At 43.3% G+C, this 25,610-nt stretch overlaps 1 protein-coding gene across 1 annotated transcript; it reads left to right on the plus strand.

The window, feature by feature from the left end:
- Positions 1 to 25,610, plus strand: LOC109892298 (kelch-like protein 8). Its single transcript, XM_020484743.2, has 10 exons — positions 1 to 131; positions 7,555 to 7,795; positions 8,999 to 9,547; positions 13,775 to 13,961; positions 14,220 to 14,363; positions 20,423 to 20,534; positions 20,682 to 20,850; positions 21,622 to 21,781; positions 22,637 to 22,838; positions 23,083 to 25,610. The coding sequence occupies exons 2-10, from the start codon at positions 7,577 to 7,579 to the stop codon at positions 23,204 to 23,206; spliced, it is 1,866 nt and encodes a 621-aa protein (XP_020340332.2). The 5' UTR covers positions 1 to 131; positions 7,555 to 7,576; the 3' UTR covers positions 23,207 to 25,610.

Below are 25,610 nucleotides of genomic sequence, written 5' to 3' on the forward strand. Positions count from 1 at the left end.
ATGGTTATTTCCTGATATCAAGAAACGTCCCGAATTGATGTCTGCGCACGCACCATATCGTCCAAAGCGAGTCGAATGGTTTCATTTCTGTGCCTGTAAATGAAAGTGGGATTGGATTTTTACAATATGAGGTAACAGAAAAATACATTTGTCTCATGTAGATTGGCTCAACGTGTTCCATGTAGTAAATGTACAGCGAGGGTAACAGTAATTCGTTTCCTCCAACATCTTGCATGAGTTCATGAGTAACGTTAGTAGCTAATTTTCAGCTTAGCTTGTTAACGTTCGTTAGCAAGAAGCAATGAATTTGAACAGATTACTTGTTTAACTAGCAAAAAATATAACTACACCAGTAAAGCTATTACTTATGATTGTTCATACTCCTACCGACACTTATACTCTAAGTTATAGTATCGCAAAGATATGAGAGACTTATGAATACCGCTAGCTAGCTATTTACCCAGCTAACAGTCATTAGCAAGTGAGCTAGCATAACAACAATACATCAAATCAAATTGTATTTGTCACATGCGCCGAATACAACCCGTATAGACGTTATAGTGAAATGCGTAGTTACAAGCCCTTAACCAACAATGCAGTTTTAAGAAAATACGGAAAAAAGGAAGAGATAAGAATAACAAATAATTAAAGAGCAGCAGTAAATAACAATAGTGCGGCTATATTCAGGGGGTACCGGTGTCGAGGTAATATGTACATGTTGGTATAGAGTTCTTAAAGTGACTACGCATAGATAATAACAGAGTAGCAGCAGCGTAGGGGTGGGCGGCAATGCAAATAGTCTGGGTAGCTATTTGATTAGCTGTCCAGGAGTGGCTTGGGGGGTAGAAGCTGATTTAGAAGCCTCTTGGACCTAGAATTGGCGCTCTGGTACTGCTTGCTGTGCGGTAGCAGACAGAGAGAACAGTTTATGACTAGGGTGGCTGGAGTCTTTGACTATTTTTAGTGCCTTCCTCTGACACCCCAACCCTCTGTAGTGCCTTGCGGTTGGAGGCTGAGCAGTTGTCATGCCAGGCAGTGATGCAACCCGTCAGGATGCTGATGGTGCAGCTGTAAAACCTTTGAGGACCCATGCCAAATCTTTTCAGACTCCTGAGGGGCAGTAGGTTTTGTTGTGCCCTCTTCATGACGTGATTGGACCATGTTTGTTTGTTGGTGATGTGGACGCCAAGGAAGTTGAAGCTCTCAACCTGCTCCACTACAGCCTCGTCGATCAGAATGGGGGCGTGCTCGGTCCTCCTTTTCCTCTAGTCCACAATCATCTCCTTTGTCTTCATCACTTTCGAGTTAGAGGTTGTTGTCCTTGCACCACATGGTCAGGTCTCTGACGACCTCCCTATAGGCTGTCTCATTGTTGTCGGAGATTCAGGCCTACCACTGTTGTCATCAGCAGACTTAATGATGGTGTTGGAGTTGTGCCTGGCTGTGCAGTCATGAGTGAACAGGGAGTACAGGAGGACTCTGAGCACGCACCCCTGAGGGGCCCCCGTGTTGAGGATTAGCGTGGCAAATGTATTGTTACCTACCCTTACCGCCTGGGGGCGGCCGGTCAGGAAGTCCAGGATCCAGTTGCAGAGGGAGGTGTTTAGTCCCAGGATCATTAGCTTAGTGATGAGCATTGAGCAATATTCCCAGTTAAGAAGTTTTAGGTTGTAGTTATTGTAGGAATTATAGGACTATTTCTCTCTATACCATTTGTATTTCATATACCTTTGACTATTGGATGTTCTTATAGGCACTATAGTATTGCCACCCTAATCTCGGGAGTTGATAGGCTTGAAGTCATAAACAGCGCAATGCTTTTAGTACAGCGACGAGCTGCTGGCAAATGCAGGAAAGTGCTGTTTGAATGAATGCTTATGAGCCTGCTACTGCCTACCACCACTCAGTCAGACTGCTCTATCAAAAATCAAATCATAGACTTAATTATAATATAATAAACACAGAAATAGGAGCCTTACGTCATTAATATGGTCAAACTCGGAAACTATCATTTCGAAAAACAAAACGTTTATTATTTTTGTGAAATATGGAACCGTTCTGTATTTTATCAAAAGGGTGGCATCCATAAGTCTAAATATTGCTCTTACAATGCACAACCTTCAATGTTATGTCATAATTATGTAATATTCTGGGCAAATTATTTATGGTCTTTGTTAGGAAGAAATGTACTTCGCACAGTTCGCAATGAGCCAGGTGGCCCAAACTGCTGCATATACCCTGACTCTGCTTGCACAGAACGCAAGAGAAGTGACACAATTTCCCTAGTTAATATTGCCTGCTAACATGAATTTCTTTTAACGAAATATGCAGGTTTAAAAATAAATACTTGTGTATTTATTTTAAGAAAAACATCAATGCCAATGGTTAGGTACATTGGTGCAATAAGTGTTTTTTTCTTTCGCGAAAGCGCCGGTTAAATCACCACCCGTTTGGCGAAGTAGGCTGTGATTTGATGATAAATGAACAGGCACCGAAATGGATTATATGCAACGCAGGACAAGCTAGTTAACCTAGTAATATCATCAACCATGTGTAGTTTACTAGTGATTATGTTAAGATTTCTTGTTTTTTTATAAGATAAGTTGCTAGCTAGCATAAAACTTAACTTGGCTCCTTGCTGCAGCTGCGTAACAGGTGGTCAGCCTGCCACGCAGACTCCTCGTGGAGTGCAATGTAATCGGCGTCCAAATATGCCGAATACCGATTTCAAGTTTTCATAACAATCGGCCATGCCGATTACTCGGTCGACCTCTAGTACGTACATACCCCAACCAGAAGCCATGGATTACAGGCAACATCCGCTCGTACTGCACCGGCTCCGATGTGGTGTACTCCTCAATGCCATCGGAAGAATCCTGGAACATATTCCAGTCTGTGCTATCAAAACAGTCCTGTAGTTTAGCGTCTGCTTCATCTGACCACTTTTTTATAGACTGATTCACTTGTGCTTCCTGCTTTAATTTTTGCTTCTAAGCAGGAATCAGGAGGATCTAATTATGGTCAGATTTGCCAAATGGGGGGTGAGGGAGAGCTTTGTACCCGTCTCTGTGTGGAGTTAAGGTGGTCCAGAATTTTTTCTCCCTCTGGTTGCAAATTTAACATGCTGATAGAAATTAGGTAAACCGGATTTGTTTCCCTGCATTAAAGTCCTTGGCCACTAGGAGCGCCACCTGGATGAGCGTTTCCTGTTTGCCTTTGGAGGTATACAGCTCATTGAGTGCGGTTTTAGTGCCTGCATACAGATGAAAACTCTCATCAGCTAGCTTGTCACTTATTTGGTTGAAAACATAAGCATGGAACAGATTGCTAGTTAGCTAGTTGCCAAGTACTGGTTAGCATAGCAATTGTCCCTAAGTTAGCCAAGTGTAATTTACATTGTTGGTTGTCTAGCATGTTATTTAAAATGTCAACATTGGCTACATTGTAGCACCTTCTACATGCCTGTTGTCCATAAACCCTGCTACAGGCACTAATTGCTCCATGTCCAAATGCAGGCAGTTAATATAATGTATACTACTATATAATAATACTATATATTAGAATACCGATATCCAATATTTTCCTTGCCAAAAAACCCGATACCGATAATCGATATTGAATTTTTTTGTGGCCTTTTTAAGCATTCTCGTACAGTTAAATAGTTGACGCAGCGGTCTAAGGCACTGCATCTCAGTGCAAGAGGTGTCACTACAGTCCCTGGTTCGAATCCAGGCTGTATCACATCCGTCCGTTATTGGGAGTCCCATAGGGTGGTGCACAATTGACCCAGCGTCGTCCGGGTTTTTGCCGGGGGTATGCCGTCATTGTAAATAAGAATATGTTCTTAACTGACTTGCCTAGTTAAATAAAGGTTACACACACACCACACTGACCAAAAAGGTATTAAGTTGGCATTTACATATGTCCCCATTACCAGTAAAACATAATCAAAACCTTTTTCTTTCACTTACTTGCTGTGCTGTTTCATTGTTCAGTCGTTTCATTCTCAACCAGAATTTCTATGGAACGCCGTTTGGGTCTTTGCATGTCAAAAAAGAGACGTCAAATAACACTATTTGACGTGTCAAATAAGCTTGTTGACCAATCAGGAACTGAATATGACTGCACGTCACATAATAATTTAACGCTTTCATACATTTTTTACGCAGTTATTAAACATTGATTACACTATCACTCGTATTTCATAACACAGTGATTCATCGATACGTATGCTATGATGCTGGTAAAGTTGTCTCGCGCACCTACAGTGCTGGTCATAAAAAAAAAGCTAGCTCATGGATGCAAACAATGTTCTTCCCCAAAACATAGCAAAACGACATCGGTTTCAGTAGCTATAGTTAGCTAGCTATATAGCGCTAGTTGTCATCTAAAATAACCCTAATTTATAAGACGGTTCTTATTTGATTAATGGTGGTGTGACCCATCTATCGGAAGCTAGCCACCATAAGGATTAGCCACAATAGTGGACTTTGCGGTTAGCCTTCAAAATACAAATTAATACAAACAGTAGAATTATGCCATAATTGAATAGATCATGCTAAATGAGGTTGGAATGTTGATATATAAAATCAACGAAAGACTGCACCGCCCTCAACCGCAGGGCTCTCCAGAGGGTGGTGCGGTCTGCACAATGCATCACCGGGGGCAAACTACCTGCCCTCCAGGACACCTACAGCACCCAATGTCACAAACTTGATGATCAAGTTGGAGGCGTGCATGGCCACAAACACATGGGTGAACAGGGAGTACAGGAGGGGGCTGAGCATTCACCCTTGTGGGGCCCCAGGACACAGCTAGGTATGCTGGTCTGGGCCGGCAGTCTTGCGAGGGTTAACACGTTTAAATGTCGTACTCATGTCGGCTATCGGAGAAGGAGAGCCCACAGTCCTTGGTAGCAGGCCACATCGGTGGCACTGTATTATCCTCAAAGCGGGCAAAGAAGGTGTTTAGCTTGTCTGGAAGAAAGATGTCGCTGTCCGTGATGTGGCTCGTTTTCCTTTTGTAGTCCGTGATTGTTTGTAGACTCTACCACGTACGTCTCGTGTCTGGGCCGTTGAATTGCGACTCCACTTTCTCTATTTTATTTATTTTACCTTTATTTAACCAGGCAAGTCAGTTAAGAACAAATTCTTATTTTCAATGACTGCCTAGGAACAGTGGGTTAACTGCCTGTTCAAGGGCAGAACGACAGATTCTGTACCTTGTCAGCTCGGTGGTTTGAACTTGCTGACATTTTGTTTGTTTCATTGCCTAGGGGGGGGAATGACTACTCTGTATTCTTCCATATTGTCTTTCAAGACTATTCAATACGTATCTATACTGAACAAAAATATAAACGCAACAATTTAAACATTTTACTGAGTTACTGTTCATATAAGGAAATCAGTCAATTTAAATAAATCTATTAGGCCCTCGTCTATGGATTTCACATGACTGGGAATACAGATATGCCGTAGGAAAAGAAAAAAAAAGTTGGGGCGTGGATCAGAAAACCAGTCAATATCTGGTGTGATCACCATTTGGAGGAGAAATGCTCACTAACAGGGATGTAAACAAATTTGTGCACAACATTTTTGAGAAATAATCTTTGATGTTTGGAACATTTTTGCGATCATTATTTCAGCTCATGAAACACGGGACCAACACTTTACATGTTGCGTTTATATTTTTGCTCAGTGTTGGTACATGGGATTTGATACAATACAGGAATGCTACGTTTTGGTTTGAAACAATTAGGTTTGATTTAATTAGTGAACAAAATGCACTAAACATTTGTTGCATCAACATTCATGTTCCATTCTAAATTAAAATCTGCTGCTGATGGTGTTCAATAGCTGGGTCTCTCTTAGCTGGGCCCCTCTTAGCTGGGCCCCTCTGAGCTGGGCCCCTCTGAGCTGGGCCTCTCTGAGCTGGGCCTCTCTGAGCTGGGCCTCTCTGAGCTGGGCCCCTCTGAGCTGGGCCTCTCTGAGCTGGGCCCGTCTGAGCTGGCATCTACCACCCCACTATCAGATTAGAGCCATAATGGAGACTAGGCATCTACTACCATATAAAAAAAAAATTGTCCCCCTCCACTGTTTCTGAAATCCCACTCATTAACTTGTGATTTTTTAACAGATTAAGTGTTTCAGCTAGTAATGTATCAATACTTAAAATTTACAAATGAGCTATGACATAGACAATGAATATATAGTACAACTTTAGATTTCACCCCCATCTCAAAATCAAATGGTTTTGACCAAGCTTTTAGTCAGCTCATTTTGTCCTCCAGCGTTTGGCCATGCAGTGAACCTTGCAAAAAGTGATTCCTCATTATGAAAATATCACTTTACCCTGTATTATCTAAAAATGACCTTTTTATACACTGAACTACAAAAACATATTGCTGATGGTGAACCTGAACAGTCAAAATAAAAATCAGCATTCAGCAGCTATATTCTGGAAAAACACCATTTTCAACAACGCGTAGATAACTATAACCTAGCAAATTAAACAGGTTGTCACTCAACTTATAAAGCCTAATATTGCCAGCAAAGCTGGGCACAGTGTGCAGTTTGACTAGGCTACTCCCTAGGGTTGTTCTGCATGCTCAATGACTGTCAACGCAGTTAAATGCTTAGTTTCGACACTGGAAGACCGACATGCATCAGTTGTCACAAAATGAGGTCTTTTCGGGGAATGTAAGAAACAAATATGAGCAACAACAACAACAACAACAAAGTGAATAGGTGATTCATAACGTTTGAATTGATTTTCTGACCGGTGCTTGATTTGGATCGGTTTGTGTTCTGCGGACTGATGCAGTCATATCTTAAATATTTTAATCAAGGACCGTTGTGTAATGGTTGTGTAATGGTTGTGTAATGGTTGTGTAATGGTTGTGTAATCGTGAATGTTACACCCCTACAATAGATGTCTTCTGTCCTTAAGAATAGTGACGAGGGGGCGGTGGAGCGTTTGGCCACATTATCTCTGCAAAATGTCTTCTGTCCTTAAGAATAGTGACGAGGGGGCGGTGGAGCCTATGGCCACATTATCTCTGCAAAATGTCTTCTGTCCTTAAGAATAGTGACGAGGGGGCGGTGGAGCGTTTGGCCACATTATCTCTGCAAAATGTCTTCTGTCCTTAAGAATAGTGACGAGGGGGCGTTGGAGCCTATGGCCACATTGTCTCAGGGAGTCTATTCAGCAGCAGAAAGCTCACCAGAGAAGCCACATAATCTGTCGAATGTGGGTGGAAATGTGCTTAGCGATGCTCTGTTTTATAGGCTGTGCCATATCAGTTTGACAGCGAGAGAGAGAGAGAGACACCTCACACAGGAGCTCAATGGCGTCTCCAGTCTACAGCTCTCTACTCCCAACTGTGCCATCATACATTTAGCCTCTTGTGAGAATTAGCTTGACCTCTTTTTTTCACTGACTGGGAACATTTGGTTGGCTATAAATGTACAGGACAAGGCTACCCCCCTCCCCCTTTCCTTCTAACAAGCTCTCTGGATTTTCTCCCCTTCATCTTGCCCCTCTCTCTCCTCCCAGGTCTGACTCCCTGTAAACGGTGATGGCTCCAGGCGACATGGTGCCGGAGCATGCCAAGCAGCATAAGCTCAAGCAGAAGAAGGAGAACCGTCAGAGCACCACCACCACCACCACCAGGCCCGATGGAGACTCTGAGCCTGACGGATCCTTTGTCTTTGAGGCCTATGAGGCATGGAAGGACTTCCACGACTCCCTGAGGCAGTTCTACGAAGTGGGGGAGCTCTGTGATGTCACACTGAAGGTAGGTCTGGACATAGATGTGAGGGACGGGCAGAGTGGGGTTTTATAGTGTTCACAATGCTCAGTCACTAGCTCTTTGGCTACTAGCTATTTGTGAAATGGGTATGCCAAACAATGGGTAAAGCATAGAGATGCTATTAAATTACTAGAGGGGCTGAGCTGTCATTAACACTCAAAAGTTCCAGAATGGAATGAAAATTGCAGCCATATTGGTCAGGGAGAAATCCAAACCAGTCTAATTAGAATTTGTATTAAAACATTTTTATTTTACCATTATTTAACTAGGCAAGTTTAGAGCAAATTCTTATTTTCAATTACGGCCTAGGAACAGTGGGTTAACTGCCTTGTTCAGGGGCAGAACGACAGATTTTTACCTTGTCAGCCCGGGCATTCGATCTAGCTTTCGGTTACTGGCCCAACGCTCTAACCACTAGGCTACCGGCTGCCCCAGCGGCATGTAGCCAATGGCGGTAGAGGCTTAATCCTGATTTGACTTATGCAGGAAAATAAAAGTAAGGCATGTGATATCATAAATTGTGTAATAATTATTGTCAACTTAAAATAGTCATAATTATAAATACAGTTTATTTGGGTTTCATACACTTTCTGTATAAATAGCCTGTAAAATGTATGTAATTGTCTACTTTTTTGTTTTCTTGGAAAGCTGTGAGTACTATTATGATAAAATATTCGTAGTACTTGCATTTACAGCTGTCTAAGTCCTATCATCAACTGATGTCAGCCAGTGTATGACAGTGGATCGACTGCATTTTTTTAAATGGAATATTGGCATTTTAATTTTAATAATTTTGGGAATCATTCCTCTAAAACTGTCTGGCTAACAAACATACAGGGCAGAAAAATGATTCAAAATTCATTATTTTACTCTATCCTATCAAAGCACTGGCAAACCATGGTTGACCAATTCCCTGACCAAAATGGCTGCCCTTTATCCCATCATAAGAAGGTTCATGTCCATTCTGGTATTCTAATTCCTAATTCTATTTGTCTCCAAGGCAAAAACTTATGTCTGTTTTTGTGAAGTTTGGTGGGAACCAGTTAAGCCTATCATTTATTTTTATTTTTTAAAGACACAAATTAACCAACAAAACCTTTTATGGACTGAATAGTTCAGGGAATGAATAACGTGTGAGCTTGCATTAACTCTCTCTCTCTCTCTCTCCTTTTCTCTCCCTGTGTTCAGGTTGGCAGCAGGCTGATACCATGCCACAAGCTGGTGCTGGCTTGTGTCATCCCTTACTTCAGGGCCATGTTCCTGTCCGAGATGTCCGAGGCCAAACAGGACCTGATTGAGATCAAGGACTTTGACGGAGACGCCATCCACGACCTGGTGCGTTTCGCCTACTCCTCCCGTCTGACCCTGACAGTGGACAATGTACAGCCCCTCCTCTACGCAGCCTGTATACTGCAGGTAGAGTTGGTTGCCAGAGCCTGCTGTGAGTACATGAAGGCCCACTTCCACCCCTCCAACTGCCTGGCTGTCCGCACCTTTGCCGAGAGCCACAACCGCGTCGACCTGATGGACATGGCAGATCGCTACGCTTGCGAGCATTTCCGGGAAGTGGTGGACTGTGAGGACTTCCCGTGCGTGTCGCCTCCTCACCTGAGAACCCTATTGTCCTCCAGTGATCTGAACATCCACTCTGAGACTCAGGTGTACACCGCTGCTGTCAAGTGGTTGAAGAATAACCCTCAACACCACGAGGCCTGGCTGCAGCAGATCATGACTCAGGTAGGTCTGAAAGACTGCGTTTTCACAGGCAGCCCAATTCTAATATTTATTTTTTCTCCACTAGTGGGTCTTTTGTCCAATTGCATTAGATTTGTACACATCTGATTGGTCATAAGACCATGTAGTGAACTGCCTGTGTTGTAAACGCAGCCTTAGTCACACGTCTTGGGCTGGTTGGGGAGCTTTGGTATTTTGTTTCATTTTTAATTTATGCTTGTAGGTGCTGTGTGTAGTATGTTGTGTTTGTGGAACATTTTCCTCATCAATACTTAGTTGTAGGTGTGTGTAGTGTTTGACACTGTGTGTGTGTGTGTAGTGTTTGACACTGTGTGTGTGTGTGTAGTGTTTGACACTGTGTGTGTGTAGTGTTTGACACTGTGTGTGTGTGTAGTGTTTGACACTGTGTGTGTGTGTAGTGTTTGACACTGTGTGTAGTGTTTGACACTGTGTGTGTGTGTGTGTAGTGTTTGACACTGTGTGTGTGTGTGTAGTGTTTGACACTGTGTGTGTGTGTGTAGTGTTTGACACTGTGTGTGTGTGTGTGTAGTGTTTGACACTGTGTGTGTGTTGTGTGTGTGTGTGTAGTGTTTGACACTGTGTGTGTGTGTGTAGTGTTTGACACTGTGTGTGTAGTGTTTGACACTGTGTGTGTGTGTGTAGTGTTTGACACTGTGTGTGTGTGTGTAGTGTTTGACACTGTGTGTGTGTGTAGTGTTTGACACTGTGTGTGTGTGTGTAGTGTTTGACACTGTGTGTGTGTGTAGTGTTTGACACTGTGTGTGTGTAGTGTTTGACACTGTGTGTGTGTGTGTAGTGTTTGACACTGTGTGTGTGTGTGTAGTGTTTGACACTGTGTGTGTGTGTGTGTAGTGTGTTTGACACTGTGTGTGTGTGTGTGTGTAGTGTTTGACACTGTGTGTGTGTGTGTGTAGTGTTTGACACTGTGTGTGTGTGTGTGTGTGTAGTGTTTGACACTGTGTGTGTGTAGTGTTTGACACTGTGTGTGTGTGGTGTGTAGTGTTTGACACTGTGTGTGTGTGTGTATGTGTTGACACTGTGTGTGTGTGTGTAGTGTTTGACACTGTGTGTGTGTGTGTAGTGTTTGACACTGTGTGGTGTGGTGTAGTGTTTGACACTGTGTGGTGTGTGTGTGTTAGTGTTTGACACTGTGTGTGTGTGTGTAGTGTTTGACACTGTGTGGTGTGTGTAGTGTTTGACACTGTGTGTGTGTGTGTAGTGTTGACTGTGTGTGTGCTGTGTGTGTGTAGTGTTTGACACTGTGTGTGTGTAGTGTTGACACTGTGTGTAGTGTTTGACACTGTGTGTGTGTGTAGTGTTTGACACTGTGTGTGTGTGTGTAGTGTTTGACACTGTGTGTGTGTGTAGTGTTTGACACTGTGTGTGTGTGTAGTGTTTGACACTGTGTGTGTGTAGTGTTTGACACTGTGTGTGTGTAGTGTTTGACACTGTGTGGTGGTGTAGTGTTTGACACTTGTGTGTGTAGTGTTTGACACTGTGTGTGTAGTGTTTGACACTGTGTGTTGTGGTGTGTGTGTGTGTAGTGTTTGACACTGTGTGTGTGTGGTGTTTGACACTGTGTGTGTGTAGTGTTTGGACACTGTGTGTGTGTGTGTGGTGTTTGACACTGTGTGTGTAGTGTTTGACACTGTGTGTGTAGTGTTTGACACTGTGTGTGTGTGTGTAGTGTTTGACACTGTGTGTGTGTAGTGTTTGACACTGTGTGTGTGTGTGTAGTGTTTGACACTGTGTGTGTGTAGTGTTTGACAGTGTGTGTAGTGTTTGACACTGTGTGTGTGTGTGTAGTGTTTGACAGTGTGTGTAGTGTTTGACACTGTGTGTGTGTGTAGTGTTTGACAGTGTGTGTAGTGTTTGACACTGTGTGTGTGTGTGTGTGTGTGTGTGTAGTGTTTGACACTGTGTGTGTGTAGTGTTGACACTGTGTGTGTGTAGTGTTTGACACTGTGTGTGTGTAGTGTTTGACACTGTGTGTGTGTAGTGTTTGACACTGTGTGTGTGTGTGTAGTGTTTGACACTGTGTGTGTGTGTGTAGTGTTTGACACTGTGTGTGTGTGTGTGTAGTGTTTGACACTGTGTGTGTGTGTGTGTGTGTGTGTGTGTGTGTGTGTAGTGTTTGACACTGTGTGTGTGTGTAGTGTTTGACACTGTGTGTGTGTGTAGTGTTTGACACTGTGTGTGTGTGTGTAGTGTTTGACACTGTGTGTGTGTGTGTGTGTAGTGTTTGACACTGTGTGTGTGTGTGTAGTGTTTGACACTGTGTGTGTGTGTGTAGTGTTTGACACTGTGTGTGTGTGTGTGTGTGTGTGTGTAGTGTTTGACACTGTGTGTGTGTGTAGTGTTTGACACTGTGTTTCTGTCCGGCTGCCCTGCAGGACAGATGCTTCTGTGTTAACGTTTATGACCCCCTGTGTACTGTGTTGACTGTGTGCAGCGCAGTGTGTGTTGACTGTGTGCAGTGTGTGTTGACTGTGTGCAGTGTGTGTTGACTGTGTGCAGTGTGTGTTTGTTGACTGTGTGCAGTGCAGTGTGTGTGTGTTGACTGTGTGCAGTGCAGTGTGTGTGTGTGTTGACTGTGTGCAGTGCAGTGTGTGTTGACTGTGTGCAGTGCAGTGTGTGTGTGTGTGTGTTGACTGTGTGCAGTGCAGTGTGTGTGTGTTGACTGTGTGCAGTGCAGTGTGTGTGTTGACTGTGTGCAGTGCAGTGTGTGTGTTGACTGTGTGCAGTGCAGAGTGTGTGTGTTGACTGTGTGCAGTGTGTGTGTGTTGACTGTGCAGTGCAGTGTGTGTGTGTTGACTGTGCAGTGCAGTGTGTGTGTGTTGACTGTGTGCAGTGCAGTGTGTGTGTGTGTTGACTGTGTGCAGTGCAGTGTGTGTGTGTGTTGACTGTGTGCAGTGCAGTGTGTGTTGACTGTGTGCAGTGCAGTGTGTGTGTGTGTTGACTGTGTGCAGTGCAGTGTGTGTGTTGACTGTGTGCAGTGCAGTGTGTGTGTTGACTGTGTGCAGTGCAGTGTGTGTGTTGACTGTGTGCAGTGCAGAGTGTGTGTGTTGACTGTGTGCAGTGTGTGTGTGTTGACTGTGCAGTGCAGTGTGTGTGTGTTGACTGTGCAGTGCAGTGTGTGTGTGTTGACTGTGTGCAGTGCAGTGTGTGTGTGTTGACTGTGTGCAGTGTGTGTGTGTTGACTGTGTGCAGTGTGTGTTGACTGTGTGCAGCGCAGTGTGTGTTGACTGTGTGTTGGCTGTGTGCAGTGCAGTGTGTGTTGACTGTGTGCAGTGTGTGTTGACTGTGTGTTGACTGTGTGCAGTGCAGTGTGTGTTGACTGTGTGCAGTGCAGTGTGTGTTGACTGTGTGCAGCGCAGTGTGTGTTGGCTGTGTGCAGCGCAGTGTGTGTTGGCTGTGTGCAGCGCAGTGTGTGTGTTGACTGTGTGCAGTGCAGAGTGTGTGTGTTGACTGTGTGCAGTGCAGTGTGTGTGTGTTGACTGTGCAGTGCAGTGTGTGTGTGTTGACTGTGCAGTGCAGTGTGTGTGTGTTGACTGTGTGCAGTGCAGTGTGTGTGTGTTGACTGTGTGCAGTGTGTGTTGACTGTGTGTTGACTGTGTGCAGTGTGTGTTGACTGTGTGCAGTGTGTGTTGACTGTGTGCAGTGTGTGTTGACTGTGTGTTGACTATGTGCAGTGCAGTGTGTGTTGACTGTGTGCAGTGCAGTGTGTGTTGACTGTGTGCAGTGCAGTGTGTGTTGACTGTGTGCAGCGCAGTGTGTGTTGGCTGTGTGCAGCGCAGTGTGTGTTGGCTGTGTGCAGCGCAGTGTGTGTTGGCTGTGTGCAGCGCAGTGTGTGTTGACTGTGTGCAGTGTCTGTTGGCTGTGTGCAGTGTCTGTTGGCTGTGTGCAGTGTGTGTTGGCTGTGTGCAGTGTGTGCTGGCTGTGTGCAGTGCAGTGTGTGTTGGCTGTGTTCAGTGCAGTGTGTATTGGCTGTGTGCAGTGTGTGTTGACTGTGTGCAGTGTCAGTTTGCTGTGTGCAGTGTGTGTTGGCTGTGTGCAGTGTGTGTTGGCTGTGTGCAGTGTGTGTTGGCTGTGTGCAGTGCAGTGTGTGTTGGCTGTGTTCAGTGCAGTGTGTATTGGCTGTGTGCAGTGTGTGGCTGTGTGCAGTGCAGTATGTGTTGACTGTGTGCTGTGTATCCATACCTCCTGTAGGTGCGTCTCCCCTTGCTCCCAGTAGACTTCCTGACAGCCACGGTGGCCAAAGAGGAGATGATCAGAGGGAACCTGAGCTGCAGAGATCTGCTGGATGAGGCCAGGAACTATCACCTGCACCTCAGCAACAAGGTGGTCCCGGACTTTGAGTATTCAGTAAGAACAACGCCTAGGAAACACACTGCAGGTAACAGACTGGCAGCTTGTCCAATCTGCTATGTGATAGTGTTGAGGACATTGCAGAACGATGATAAAGGAAAAAAAATCTTAATTTTATATATTTACGAGTCTGACAAATAACTAAACCCTAAATCGTTGATTGATTCCTCAGGGTGGATATTCATGTGTTGAGCTTTGCATTGCAGTGTGTGGTGTTTTTTAATATTTTTTTTATACCTGCTCTGAAGTCATACCTTCTAACCCCTGACCTTTGCCTCATCTTCAGGTGTGTTGTTCTGTGTGGGTGGGCGGGGTGGTTCTGGTGACCCGTTCCGCAGCATCGAGTGTTACTCCATCAGCAAGAACAGCTGGTTCTTTGGACCTGAGATGAACAGTAGGAGACGACATGTTGGAGTCATCTCTGTAGGAGGTGAGAGATGGAGGGAGTGCAAGAGAGAGGTGGAGGATGGGGAGGGAAGGGGGGGGAATAGAAAATGGATAGAAAGCCATAACTCCAAAACTGGTCTTAGGTGCTGTTTTTCCCCCTGTACTCACTGAATGCTTTGCAGATTAAGGATAGAGAATAGATGTGTGTTGGGAGAGCAGCCATCATAACAATAAGAACTGTTTATGTTACGAACCCAATAACTAGGCTATGGATATTGTTGCACTCCCTAGTTACATGGTCTGTAACCTGAATGAATGTGTGCATTTATGTGACATATCCGTGTGCCCAAGGAGACAGCTATCTTACCTTGGTCCAGGGCCAGCCATCTCTCTGACACCTCTTTTATGTTTCTTGTTTTAACCTTTATTTAACCAGGCAAGTCGGGCTGTGTGGAATCTCTCAGGGATGGTCAGAGCACAGAGTCTGAGATTAGTTGTATTTATTATGGATCCCCATTTTGTTCCTGCCAAGGCAGCAGCTACTCTTCCTGGGGTTTATTATGGATCCCTATTTGTTACTGCCAAGGCAGCAGCTACTCTACCTGGGGGTTTATTATGGATCCCTATTTGTTACTGCCAAGGCAGCAGCTACTCTACCTGGGGGTTTATTATGGATCCCTATTTGTTACTGCCAAGGCAGCAGCTACTCTTCCTGGGGTTTATTATGGATCCCTATTTGTTACTGCCAAGGCAGCAGCTACTCTTCCTGGGGTTTATTATGGATCCCTATTTGTTACTGCCAAGGCAGCAGCTATAGTACTCTTCCTGGAGCCCAACAAAATGAAGGCCATTACACAATTTTTAAAACATTACAATACCTTTCACACCACTTTAAGCTTGTACCCTCAGGCCACTACTCTACTACCACATATCCACAACAAAGTCCACAAAACGTACATGTTAGGGCTGAACCTGTTTAGTCGACTGATTGATTGTTTGGTTGATATGCTGTTGGTCGACCCAATTTTTTTTTTTATCGAGTAGTTGCAAATATATTTTTAAAATCTATGTCACACAAGACGCCTGTCTGATTCACGCCTGTCTCAGTGGACTAATCCATTATAGAGGCCTGTCTCAGTGGACTAATCCATTGTGGAGGCCTGTCTGGGTGGACTAATCCATTGTGGAGGCCTGCCTCAGTGGACTAATCCATTGTGGAGACCTGCCTCAGTGGACTAATCCATTGTGGAGGCCTGTCTGAGTGGACTAATCCATTGTGGAGGCCTGTCTGAGTGGACTAATCCATTGTGGAGGCCTGCCTCAGTGGACTAATCCATTGTGGAGGCCTGTCTGAGTGGACTAATCCATTGTGGAGGCCTGCCTCAGTGGACTAATCCATTGTGGAGGCCTGTCTCAGTGGACTAATCCATTATAGAGGCCTGTCTCAGTGGACTAATCCATTGTGGAGGCCTGTCTCAGTGGACTAATCCATTGTGGAGGCCTGTCTCAGTGGACTAATCCATTGTGGAGGCCTGTCTGAGTGGACTAATCCATTGCGAAGGCCGCAGGGATGACACACCAGTATCACCAGTGGACTAATCCATTTACTGTTAATTACCATAATTTCTAATTACAATGTTTGTTATGGTAATTCCTGCTAATGCATTCAGTATGTTGTTATTACAGTCATACTGTTGTCATTGTCTGATTGGACACGTTTCCTGCAGAGCGCACAACCTAGGATACACTTGTGAGAAAAAAGTTTGGGTTAATTTTATTCAATTTACAAGTTGTCAATTTATTCATTGTCTTTTGTTTGGCGCTCCTGTCAATGTGGTGTAAGGACGTGCACCTGATTACACATAGAACCTGGCCTAGGCTACCTGGCCTAGGATACCTGGCCTAGGATACCTGGCCTGCGCTCAAATGTAGGCTTACAGATCACCTGATTTATACATCTGCCCACTTGGGGATCTGATACTGTTTCTGATTGGCTTAACTCACCATCACTGTGGAGCTTCTCAAAGTAATGTTTTATTCACCTCCAACAGCAAGTAAACAAAGTCAGTCTTTCTCAATGGATGTAAAAACCATGTTGTGGAAATATTGTCAATTTGAAAAATCTTTCCAGCTCTCTACATATTGATAACCACTTAGCATGAAAGGGGAAAAAATGTCATTCTCTGATTTGGTGAAAACGTAAAAAAAAAATAGGCCTACCTGATTACTTCTTATCCCTTGTGCAAATAGCCCACAGCTGTGTCTGTCTGTCTGGACATTACTTTTGCAGGAAACTCTGAGGGGAGGAAATGTTGCATGTTTTCTGGCACTGGGCCAGACTAAGTTAATAGTTGATACAATGTTTCAATTTCCTTGTAGACAGGCCATGTGTAGCCAATGTGATTTCTAGGATATTATTTTTTTTCTGGATATTTTCAACCTGCAGGATGCAATGTTTTTATTTTGATGGCTTTATGTCTGCAATTTTTTACGTAATGGCAATAGGAGTTACTTTTGGATTTGGATTATTTTCATATAATTTTGATTCACCACATAACATTTAATTTTGAGATATGAAGACCTTTTATTATAAATTAAATGAAACTGATCCATGAAAATGTGCATTTGAAAATCATAATGGGCACTCGGATCAGTAAAAATGGTAGGATAACTTGGCACTCCACATGGGAAAATGTTGCCAACCGCGGGTGTAGCCTATTACCGGCAATTTCAGGAGCATAATGGCTGCTACGAAAGCCTGCAGCAACGGGAGGAGGGTCTGTATGGAACAGGTTGTCTTCTTCTGGTTAGACTATATTGATCTGTAAGGCCATATTGATCTCTGGCTCCCTCTTTAGTCATTTGTGTCTTCCTTTTTAATCACAGTGCTTAAAGCATCAGACAAGCTCAGTAGCCTACATATAGTTGATTTTATTCAGACATTTAGATTTTATTCAACATCCTATATATGGAAAAATACACGTTTTAAAATGTCGACCAATCGTTTGGAACAGATGACTTGGTCTACAAAGATTTGTTTTTTGTTTGGGGACAGCCCTTGTCGTGGACAGCGCTAGTATAGTGCGTATATTATCATGTGTAAATGCATTTGTCTCTTCACAGTCCCGCTGTTCCATAAGGTGTATTTCTATCTGTTTTTTGTTTTTTTTAAATCAAATTTTACTGCTTGGTTGAGTTACTTGATGTGGAATAGAGCTCCGTGTAGTCATGGCTCTATGTAGTACTGTGGAATAGAGCTCCGTGTAGTCATGGCTCTATGTAGTACTGTGGAATAGAGCTCCGTGTAGTCATGGCTCTATGTAGTACTGTGGAATAGAGTTCCGTGTAGTCATGGCTCTATGTAGTACTGTGGAATAGAGTTCCGTGTAGTCATGGCTCTATGTAGTACTGTGGAATAGAGCTCCGTGTAGTCATGGCTCTATGTAGTACTGTGGAATAGAGCTCCGTGTAGTCATGGCTCTATGTAGTACTGTGGAATAGAGTTCCATGTAGTCATGACTCTATGCAGTACTGTGGAATAGAGCTCCATGTAGTCATGACTCTATGTACTACTGTACATAGTTTGTTCTAAACTTGGTAACTGTGAAGAGACCTTTTGTGGCATGTCTTGTGGGGTATGCATGGGTGTCTGAGCTGTGTGCTAGTAGTTTAAACAGACAGCTCGGTGCATTCAACGTGTCAATACTTCTTACAGTAGTGATGAAGTCAATCCTCTACTTTGAGATGGAAGAGATCGACATTCATGTTAGCTCTCCATGTACATTTTAAGGGTCAGACGTGCTGCCCTGTTCAGGGCTAATTTTAATTTGACTAATTCCCTCTTTGTGGCACCTGACCATGCGACTGAACAGTAGTCCAGGTGTGACAAACCTAGGGCCTGTAGGACCTGCCTTGTTGGTAGTGTTGTTAAGAAGGTAGAGCAGCACTTTATTACAGACAGACTTCTCCCCATCTTAGCTACTGTTGTATCAATATGTTTTGACCATAATAGTTTACAATCCAGGGTTACTCCAAGCAGTTTAGTCTCCTCAACTTGTTCAATTTCTACATTATTCATTACAAGATTTAGTTGAGGTTTAGGGAATGATTTGTCCCAAAATGCAATGCTTTTAGTTTTAGAAATATATTTAGGACTAACTTATTTCTTGCCACCCATTCTGCAACTGACTGCAGCTCTTTGTTAAGCGTTACAGTGATTACTGTCGCTGTGGAAGCTGACGTGTATAGTGTTAAGTTATCAGCATGCGTAGACGCACTGGCATTACTCAGAGCCAGTGCCAGGTCATTAGTAAAGATTGAAAAGGGGCCTAGACAACTGCCCTGGGGAATGCCTGACTCGACCTGGATTATGTTGGAGAGGCTTCCATTTAAAGAACACCCTATGTGTTCTGTTAGACAGGTAACTCTCAATCCACAATATAGCAGGGGATGTAAAGTCATAACAGGTTTTTCAAGCGGCAGATTATGATCGATCATTTCAAAAGCTCCACTGACGTCTTAACATAACAGCTCCCATAATGTTTTTATTATCAATTTCTCTGTCTATCATCAGTCATTTGTGTAAATGCTGTACATGTTGAATGCACATCCCTATAAGCGTGCAGAAAATCTGTAGCATTAAAAAAAAAAATATGTGAAATAGCATTGTATCTGGTCTAACAATTATTTTCCAAAAGTTTACTAAGTGTTTGTAACGGGCTGATTTGGTCAGCTGTTAGAGCCAGTAAAGGGTGCTTTGCTATTTTTGGGTAGCCTAATGAGTTTCCTGTAGGCTTAGATTGAAGAGATAGCAAATAGGAGTGGCAATATTGTCTGCTATCATCCTCAGTAATTTTCCATCCAAGTTGTCAGACCCAGGTGACTTGTCATTGTTTATAGACAACAATACGTTTTTTCACCTCTTCCGCACTCACTTTACGGAAGCCAATTTTGCTAATAAAAAAATCATTGAAGTAGTTGGCAATATTAGTGGGTTTTGTGATGAGTGAGCCATCTGATTCAATGAATGATAGACACCATTTTGCCTAAAATGTCATTTTAAGAAGCTCCAAAGCTTTTTACTATAATTTTTTTATATAATTTCTCTGTTTCATAGCACAGTTTCTTCTTTTTGTTCAGTTTAGTCACATGATTTCTCAATTTACAGTATGTTTGCCAAGCGACTGTGCAGCCAGACTTATTTGCCATTATTAATTCCGTTGTCTTCCAGCATTGTTTCCCCTATATTCATTCATAAATTGTGGCCACTACTAAAAAAATATAGAGATTTTTTTTTCTCCCAGGATGGTAAAACGTTTTCAGTGTAAACTTAAATGACTAAAACGAGATATAAAGTATGTAGAAATGAAAATAAGATGAGCTTTGTGAACTAACAACCACCAGAATAATAACTAGACAGAGAGAATAAAAACAAATCCCAAAATGGCATGGTGTCCCCATTTGATTTTGATATGCTTGAATCACTCGGATACCATAAGAACACAGCATAAGCCATGGCAAAATGTGTAGAATTGCAGAAAATGTGCTTTAAAGTAATTGTCCAGTGTTTCCAGATTTCTATGAAATATGACCTATAATTACTTACAATATGAGTGAAATAGTTTTTCCTGACAAAAAAAATGTTAATTAATTATGTTAAAAATAAGCTTTTCTGTGTTTGAATGGTGTGTGTGCGTACCCCAACAACAGAATGGTGTGGGCATATACCGTCATAAAACATATGAGTAGACTGCTGATTGGCCAGCTCATCCTCTTCAGGAATATGACATCATACTCAATGAGGAAATAGCAAGAATTTTTTGAGACATTCTTTTTTTCTTCTCCAATTTATGTGTTTGGTCACAAATACAAGTATAAAATGAGTCCACAACATTATTTGGGTATGAGCTAACGGAATAACTTTTTAAAAGTGATATTTTCACTGGACAGTTACTTCTAAAATTGCACATTTTTCTCTCCGCACCCATGGCAAAATGTGTAGAATGTGTAGAAAAAAAGTTGTGGAGTTGACCATATTTAGTATATGTCAGGTTGTGAGTTGTCTATGGTCTCGTAGTCCTAACGTTGCTCTGGTGTCCTCAGGTAAAGTGTATGCAGTAGGGGGGCATGATGGTAGTGAACACCTGGGCAACATGGAGATGTTTGATCCTCTCACTAACAAGTGGATGATGAAGGCTTCCATGAACACTAAGAGGTATGTCATGTCTGGGGGGAGGGGGGGGCAATTCTCTAATGAGAGTTTTGTTTTAGAAATGTAGTTTTTCAGCCGACCATAAAGATCCCTAATTATAATCACTCTGATATACTGCCCTATTGTCAATGCTGTCTTGTACGTGTGTAGAAGGGGCATAGCTCTGGCAGCTCTGGGAGGTCCTATCTACGCCATCGGAGGCCTAGATGACAACTCGTGCTTCAACGACGTGGAGAGATACGATATCGAGAGCGACCGCTGGACTGCTGTGGCGTCCATGAACACACCCAGAGGAGGGGTGGGCTCTGTGGCCTTAGGGGTAAGAACAGCAGAACAGCATGGATACATGGTTGCACTGAACATACAGTATTATACAGAGCCTTCTGAAAGTATTCATACCCCTTGACTTTTTCCACATTTCCGTGTGTCACAGGCCTGCACACAATACCCATGTCAAAGTGGATTTATGTTTTGAGATTTTTTTTCTCTCCAAATTTATTAAAAAATGTAAAGTTTTAAAAGTCTTGAGTCAATAAGTATTCAACCCCTTTGTTATGGCAAGCCTAGATAAGTTCAGGATTAAACATTTGCTTAACAAGTCACATGATAAGTTGCATGGACTCACTCTGGGAATCTCACTGGGACCAGGGAGGTTTAAACCCCCCCCCCCCCCCGCAAAGACCAGGGAGGTTTTCCAATGTCTCTCAAAGAAGGGCACTGTATTGGTAGCCATTAAATCAGTTAAGAGTTTAATGGCTGTGAATGAAGAAACTTAATTTTAACACTCTACGGGTGACATTACCCTCCTCACAGAAGATTCTTTTACAACCATTTATACCATTCAGTAAAGAGATTTTATTCCCTGTACTGTTTGTGTGATTGAAGTCCGACCATGTCCGTGGGCAATATTCATCAGACCTTTCCTGTCGGTAATAGAAACACACCTCAAATGTTGTTCTTCTTGAATGGCTGAGCCTCTTTTATATATCGGCTTAGTTCCAACCCTCCAAAAGAGTAGCAGCACCTGATTCACTCCACTTCAAGCACTGAGAATCACTTGTCTTAACCCTCTCCTGTCCTGTCCTGTCAGAGTCATGTGTACGCTGTGGGAGGTAACGACGGTGTGGCCTCTCTGTCCAGTGTGGAGAGGTTTGACCCCCACCTCAACAAGTGGACAGAGGTCAGGGAGATGGGCCAGAGACGAGCAGGGAACGGAGTCAGTGAGCTGAACGGATGCCTCTATGTCGTGGGTAAGAACACAGCACAGTACTACTGAATTGACATGCTAATCATTTACAACAGCGTTTCCCAAACCAGGTCCAGGTCCGTTATTGTTTTTGCTCTAGCACTACACAGCTGATTCAAATCATCAAAGCTTAATGATGAGTTGATTATTTGAATTGGCTGTGTAGTGCTGGAGCCAAACCCAAAACGTGCACTCCTTGGGGTCCCCGGGACCTGGTTTGGGAAACACTGATTTAGAAGATGTGATTGACTTACAGTAACAACTGAACGAGGTGAGACAACCACATATCACTGTCACGTTGTATTTCCTATCAGTGTTTACCACCCATTCTACTGGCTGCTATTTAACATGGGTCACATGCTTCTCACACACAAGGGGTTGGCTTGTAAACATGAGACGGAAAAGAGAAAAGTTCATGTTTTGTCAAGTTGGTTACTGATTTAAAAGTGATCTATAAGGGTGGGGTGATGTTATCGGCTGAATTTGTAGAGTCTGTTTCACAGCTCTGGCCGGACTCTTCGCTGATCCTAGTTGAAATGAGTCAGCATGGCTGTGTTTGTGGAGGAGGTTAAGCTACTGATTATCTCAGTCTACCATAAGCATTGACCTTGCTGGGCAGAGGAGGGGATCTTTATTCCCTGCTGCTTCACTGACCGGGTTATGCTATTCATATCACATCTTGTACTGATTGAGCCGTTATCCTACAGTATGTACACAACTTACTTTATTCGGGACACGACGTGTACAAGCCTTCAACTCTGAAATTGCTCATTCGTAGTTTGTTAGTCAGGGCTCCACCAAGGTGTTACTGAACACCCCCCCCCCCCCCCCCCCCCCCCCCCCCCCCATCTTCCGTCAGGCGGTTTTGATGACAACTCCCCGCTGAGTTCCGTGGAACGTTTGGACCCCCGTCTGTGTCGCTGGAACTACGTCTCTGAGCTGACCACGCCCCGAGGCGGAGTGGGCGTGGCCACGGTCATGGGTCGAGTGTTCGCAGTCGGTGGTCACAACGGAAACATTTATCTTAACACAGTGGAGGCCTTCGACCCCCGTATGAACAGGTGAGACACAGAGAGAGAGAGAGAGCAGGGTTACTGTTCAGGTTCAAGGAAGAGGTTGTACTATGTAAGCTTTTAAAAAAGCACACCAAAGTATTTCACCCAGGTCTGGTACACTCGAGGCTCTAGCACAGATGAGCAACTGTTTTCTACTTAAAGAGGGTCTAATCTTTTTTTTAGTTTTAAGTCTGGTGAGTTACACTTTATCATAATACATAACCACCTAGTCTGACGGTGTGTTCCTCAGATGGGAGCTGGTGGGGTCTGTCTCTCACTGCCGGGCAGGAGCCGGAGTGGCCGTCTGTTCCACTCACATCAGCCAGATCAGAGACGTGGGCCAGGGCTCCAGCAACGTGGTCGACTGCATGTGACCGCTGGCTGACCCGGGAAAACTGCACAAGATCAGACGTGCACAGAACAGCACCCATCCCACGCACAGCCACAAGCACTCAATCACACTGCACCGGACACTGACTAGGAGCAGCTGTCCTTGAAGCAGCACTTCCCTTTAGCACTGATTGTAATGTAACCAGTCTCACTATGTTAGGTGGTGTGCATTGTTATTATTCAGCTGAAGACACTTCTCTGACTGAACCTTATCAGTGGAGAACTGATCAACAAACAATCCATATATTTTCTCTTTTTGTGATGTTTACAGATGCAATTCAGTGATTGGTGTATTTTGAACAAATTATAGATTTTCTTTGCGTTTTGACTGCTTTGGAACTTTATCGAAGGAAAATAGCTGACTGATCGTTGCGCTTTAGATGTCTCATTAGACAGGCCTTGCATATCAACTTGTATTTTTTTTTAAGAGCGACCGGTTAGTACTCTATCAGACCTCACTTTCACAATCATCACTGTCTGAACCGGTTAGTACCTATGCTCTGTCAGACCTCACTTTCACAATCATCACTGTCTGAACCGGCTAGTACCTATGCTCTGTCAGACCTCACTTTCACAATCATCACTGTCTGAACCGGCTAGTACCTATGCTCTGTCAGACCTCACTTTCACAATCATCACTGTCTGAACTGAGAGATCTTCCTAGGGTTCCCAGCAGTCTCTCACATATAAAACAGTATAAGAGAGAGCACTGTGAAGTATGGACAGTATCTGGAGGCTGGAAAGCTGTCAAGTGAAGACTCTGAACAGAACAGTGTTTGGGATTTAAAAAAATATAATCTGACATTCTATTGACTCACACATAGACATAGAGGATTTCAGGGCTTTCATTCAGATCTATCCGCTGTAAGCTCCGTGATGCTGAAACCGCTTTCGTGTTAGCATTAGCTAGCTGTAGCCTGTATTTGCGTTTTGAACAATCATTCAGACTGATTCTAATTGAGAGAGTTTAATCTATGGCGGTCTTTGGCAGAGTTGGACTAAATTGTGAAGCAATAAGAGGTTGATATCTCTGTTACCAGACTGAACGTGTGCAGTTTTGAAATGACTGAGGGACTAGTGATAACTCTCAGGACAGACAGTCTAGGGTCTTAGCAGAATGCTAACCCTCATACTCTCTGTGTTCTACTCAAAGATGGCTGGGTTTGTCAGTAAACAAGTGTGCTTTCAGACGTGTGAAGAGATGAATCCTCTATCTGCCAAATGATTCCGATTTTACAATTTTTATATTTGGAAGTTTTTATGAAATCAGTGCTTATCTTTGGTGTTGTTCTTTACTGTCTTGTCTTAGACTTGTTGTTGTGCACTATCTTCCTAGAGTCATCAGGGGTTTCACTATGTTTTGTCCTATGGAAATGTTTATGCTATTTTCAACATGTTTTGACAGTGAGTGTCTGCTCTTTTTTTTTTTTTTTTGAGGCCTTGTGTTTGAAGATTTTTCCTCAACCTTATTTTCTTGTGACTCCTCCTGGTCAATTCAAGGCCTTTCAGGTAATTCTGGATTTGATTGTGAGACTGTTGTTGGTCAACAGATTGACCCAAGACTTTGATTTAGAAATACACATGTTTGAAGCGATGATATGCATTAGGAAAACATGCTCTTTCCATGACATAGACCGACTAGGTGAATCCAGGTTAAAGCTATGATCCCTTATTGATGTCACTTGTTAAATCCACTTCAATCAGTGTAGACGAAGGGGAGGAGACAGGTTAAAGAAAGATTTTTGAGACATAGATTGTGTATGGGTGCCATTCAGAGGGTGAATGGGCAAGACAAAAGATTTAATGGGGCAAGCTGAAAGTGCCTTTGTACAGGTTATGGTAGTAGGTACCAGGTGCACCGGTTTGAGTGTCAAGAACTGCAAAGCTGCTGGGTTTTTCACACTCAACAGTTTCCCGTGTGTATCAAGCATGGCCCATCACCCAAAGGACATCCAGCCAACTTGACACAACTTTAGGAAGCACTGGAGTCAACATGGGCCAGCATCCCTGTGGAACGCTTTGGACACCTTGTAGAGTCCATGCCCCGACGAATTGAGGCCGTTCTGATGGTCCTTAATAATGTTCTGTACACTCCGTTATATGCATATTTTCTCTTGTGCCCTCCATTTAAGGGAATATTGAATTGTTGCACCATTGGTTTGTTGTATTCTACAATAGAACTGTAATACCTCTGGTGTGTCATACTGTACACCAGGGGTGTGTACTGACTTGCCAGCCGTAATATAGAACATATAGAATGTAAGTTCATGCTTTTGTAAATGTGTTCCTATTGGTTCAGATGAATGCTGTGTCTTTGCATTGTATTTTATATAGCTAAAATCTTCATTTTTGTTGATGTTACTATAATAAATCTGTCATTATCCATGA

This window comes from Oncorhynchus kisutch, linkage group LG6, assembly GCF_002021735.2.
Source record: "Oncorhynchus kisutch isolate 150728-3 linkage group LG6, Okis_V2, whole genome shotgun sequence".
NCBI classification, from domain to species: domain Eukaryota; kingdom Metazoa; phylum Chordata; class Actinopteri; order Salmoniformes; family Salmonidae; genus Oncorhynchus; species Oncorhynchus kisutch.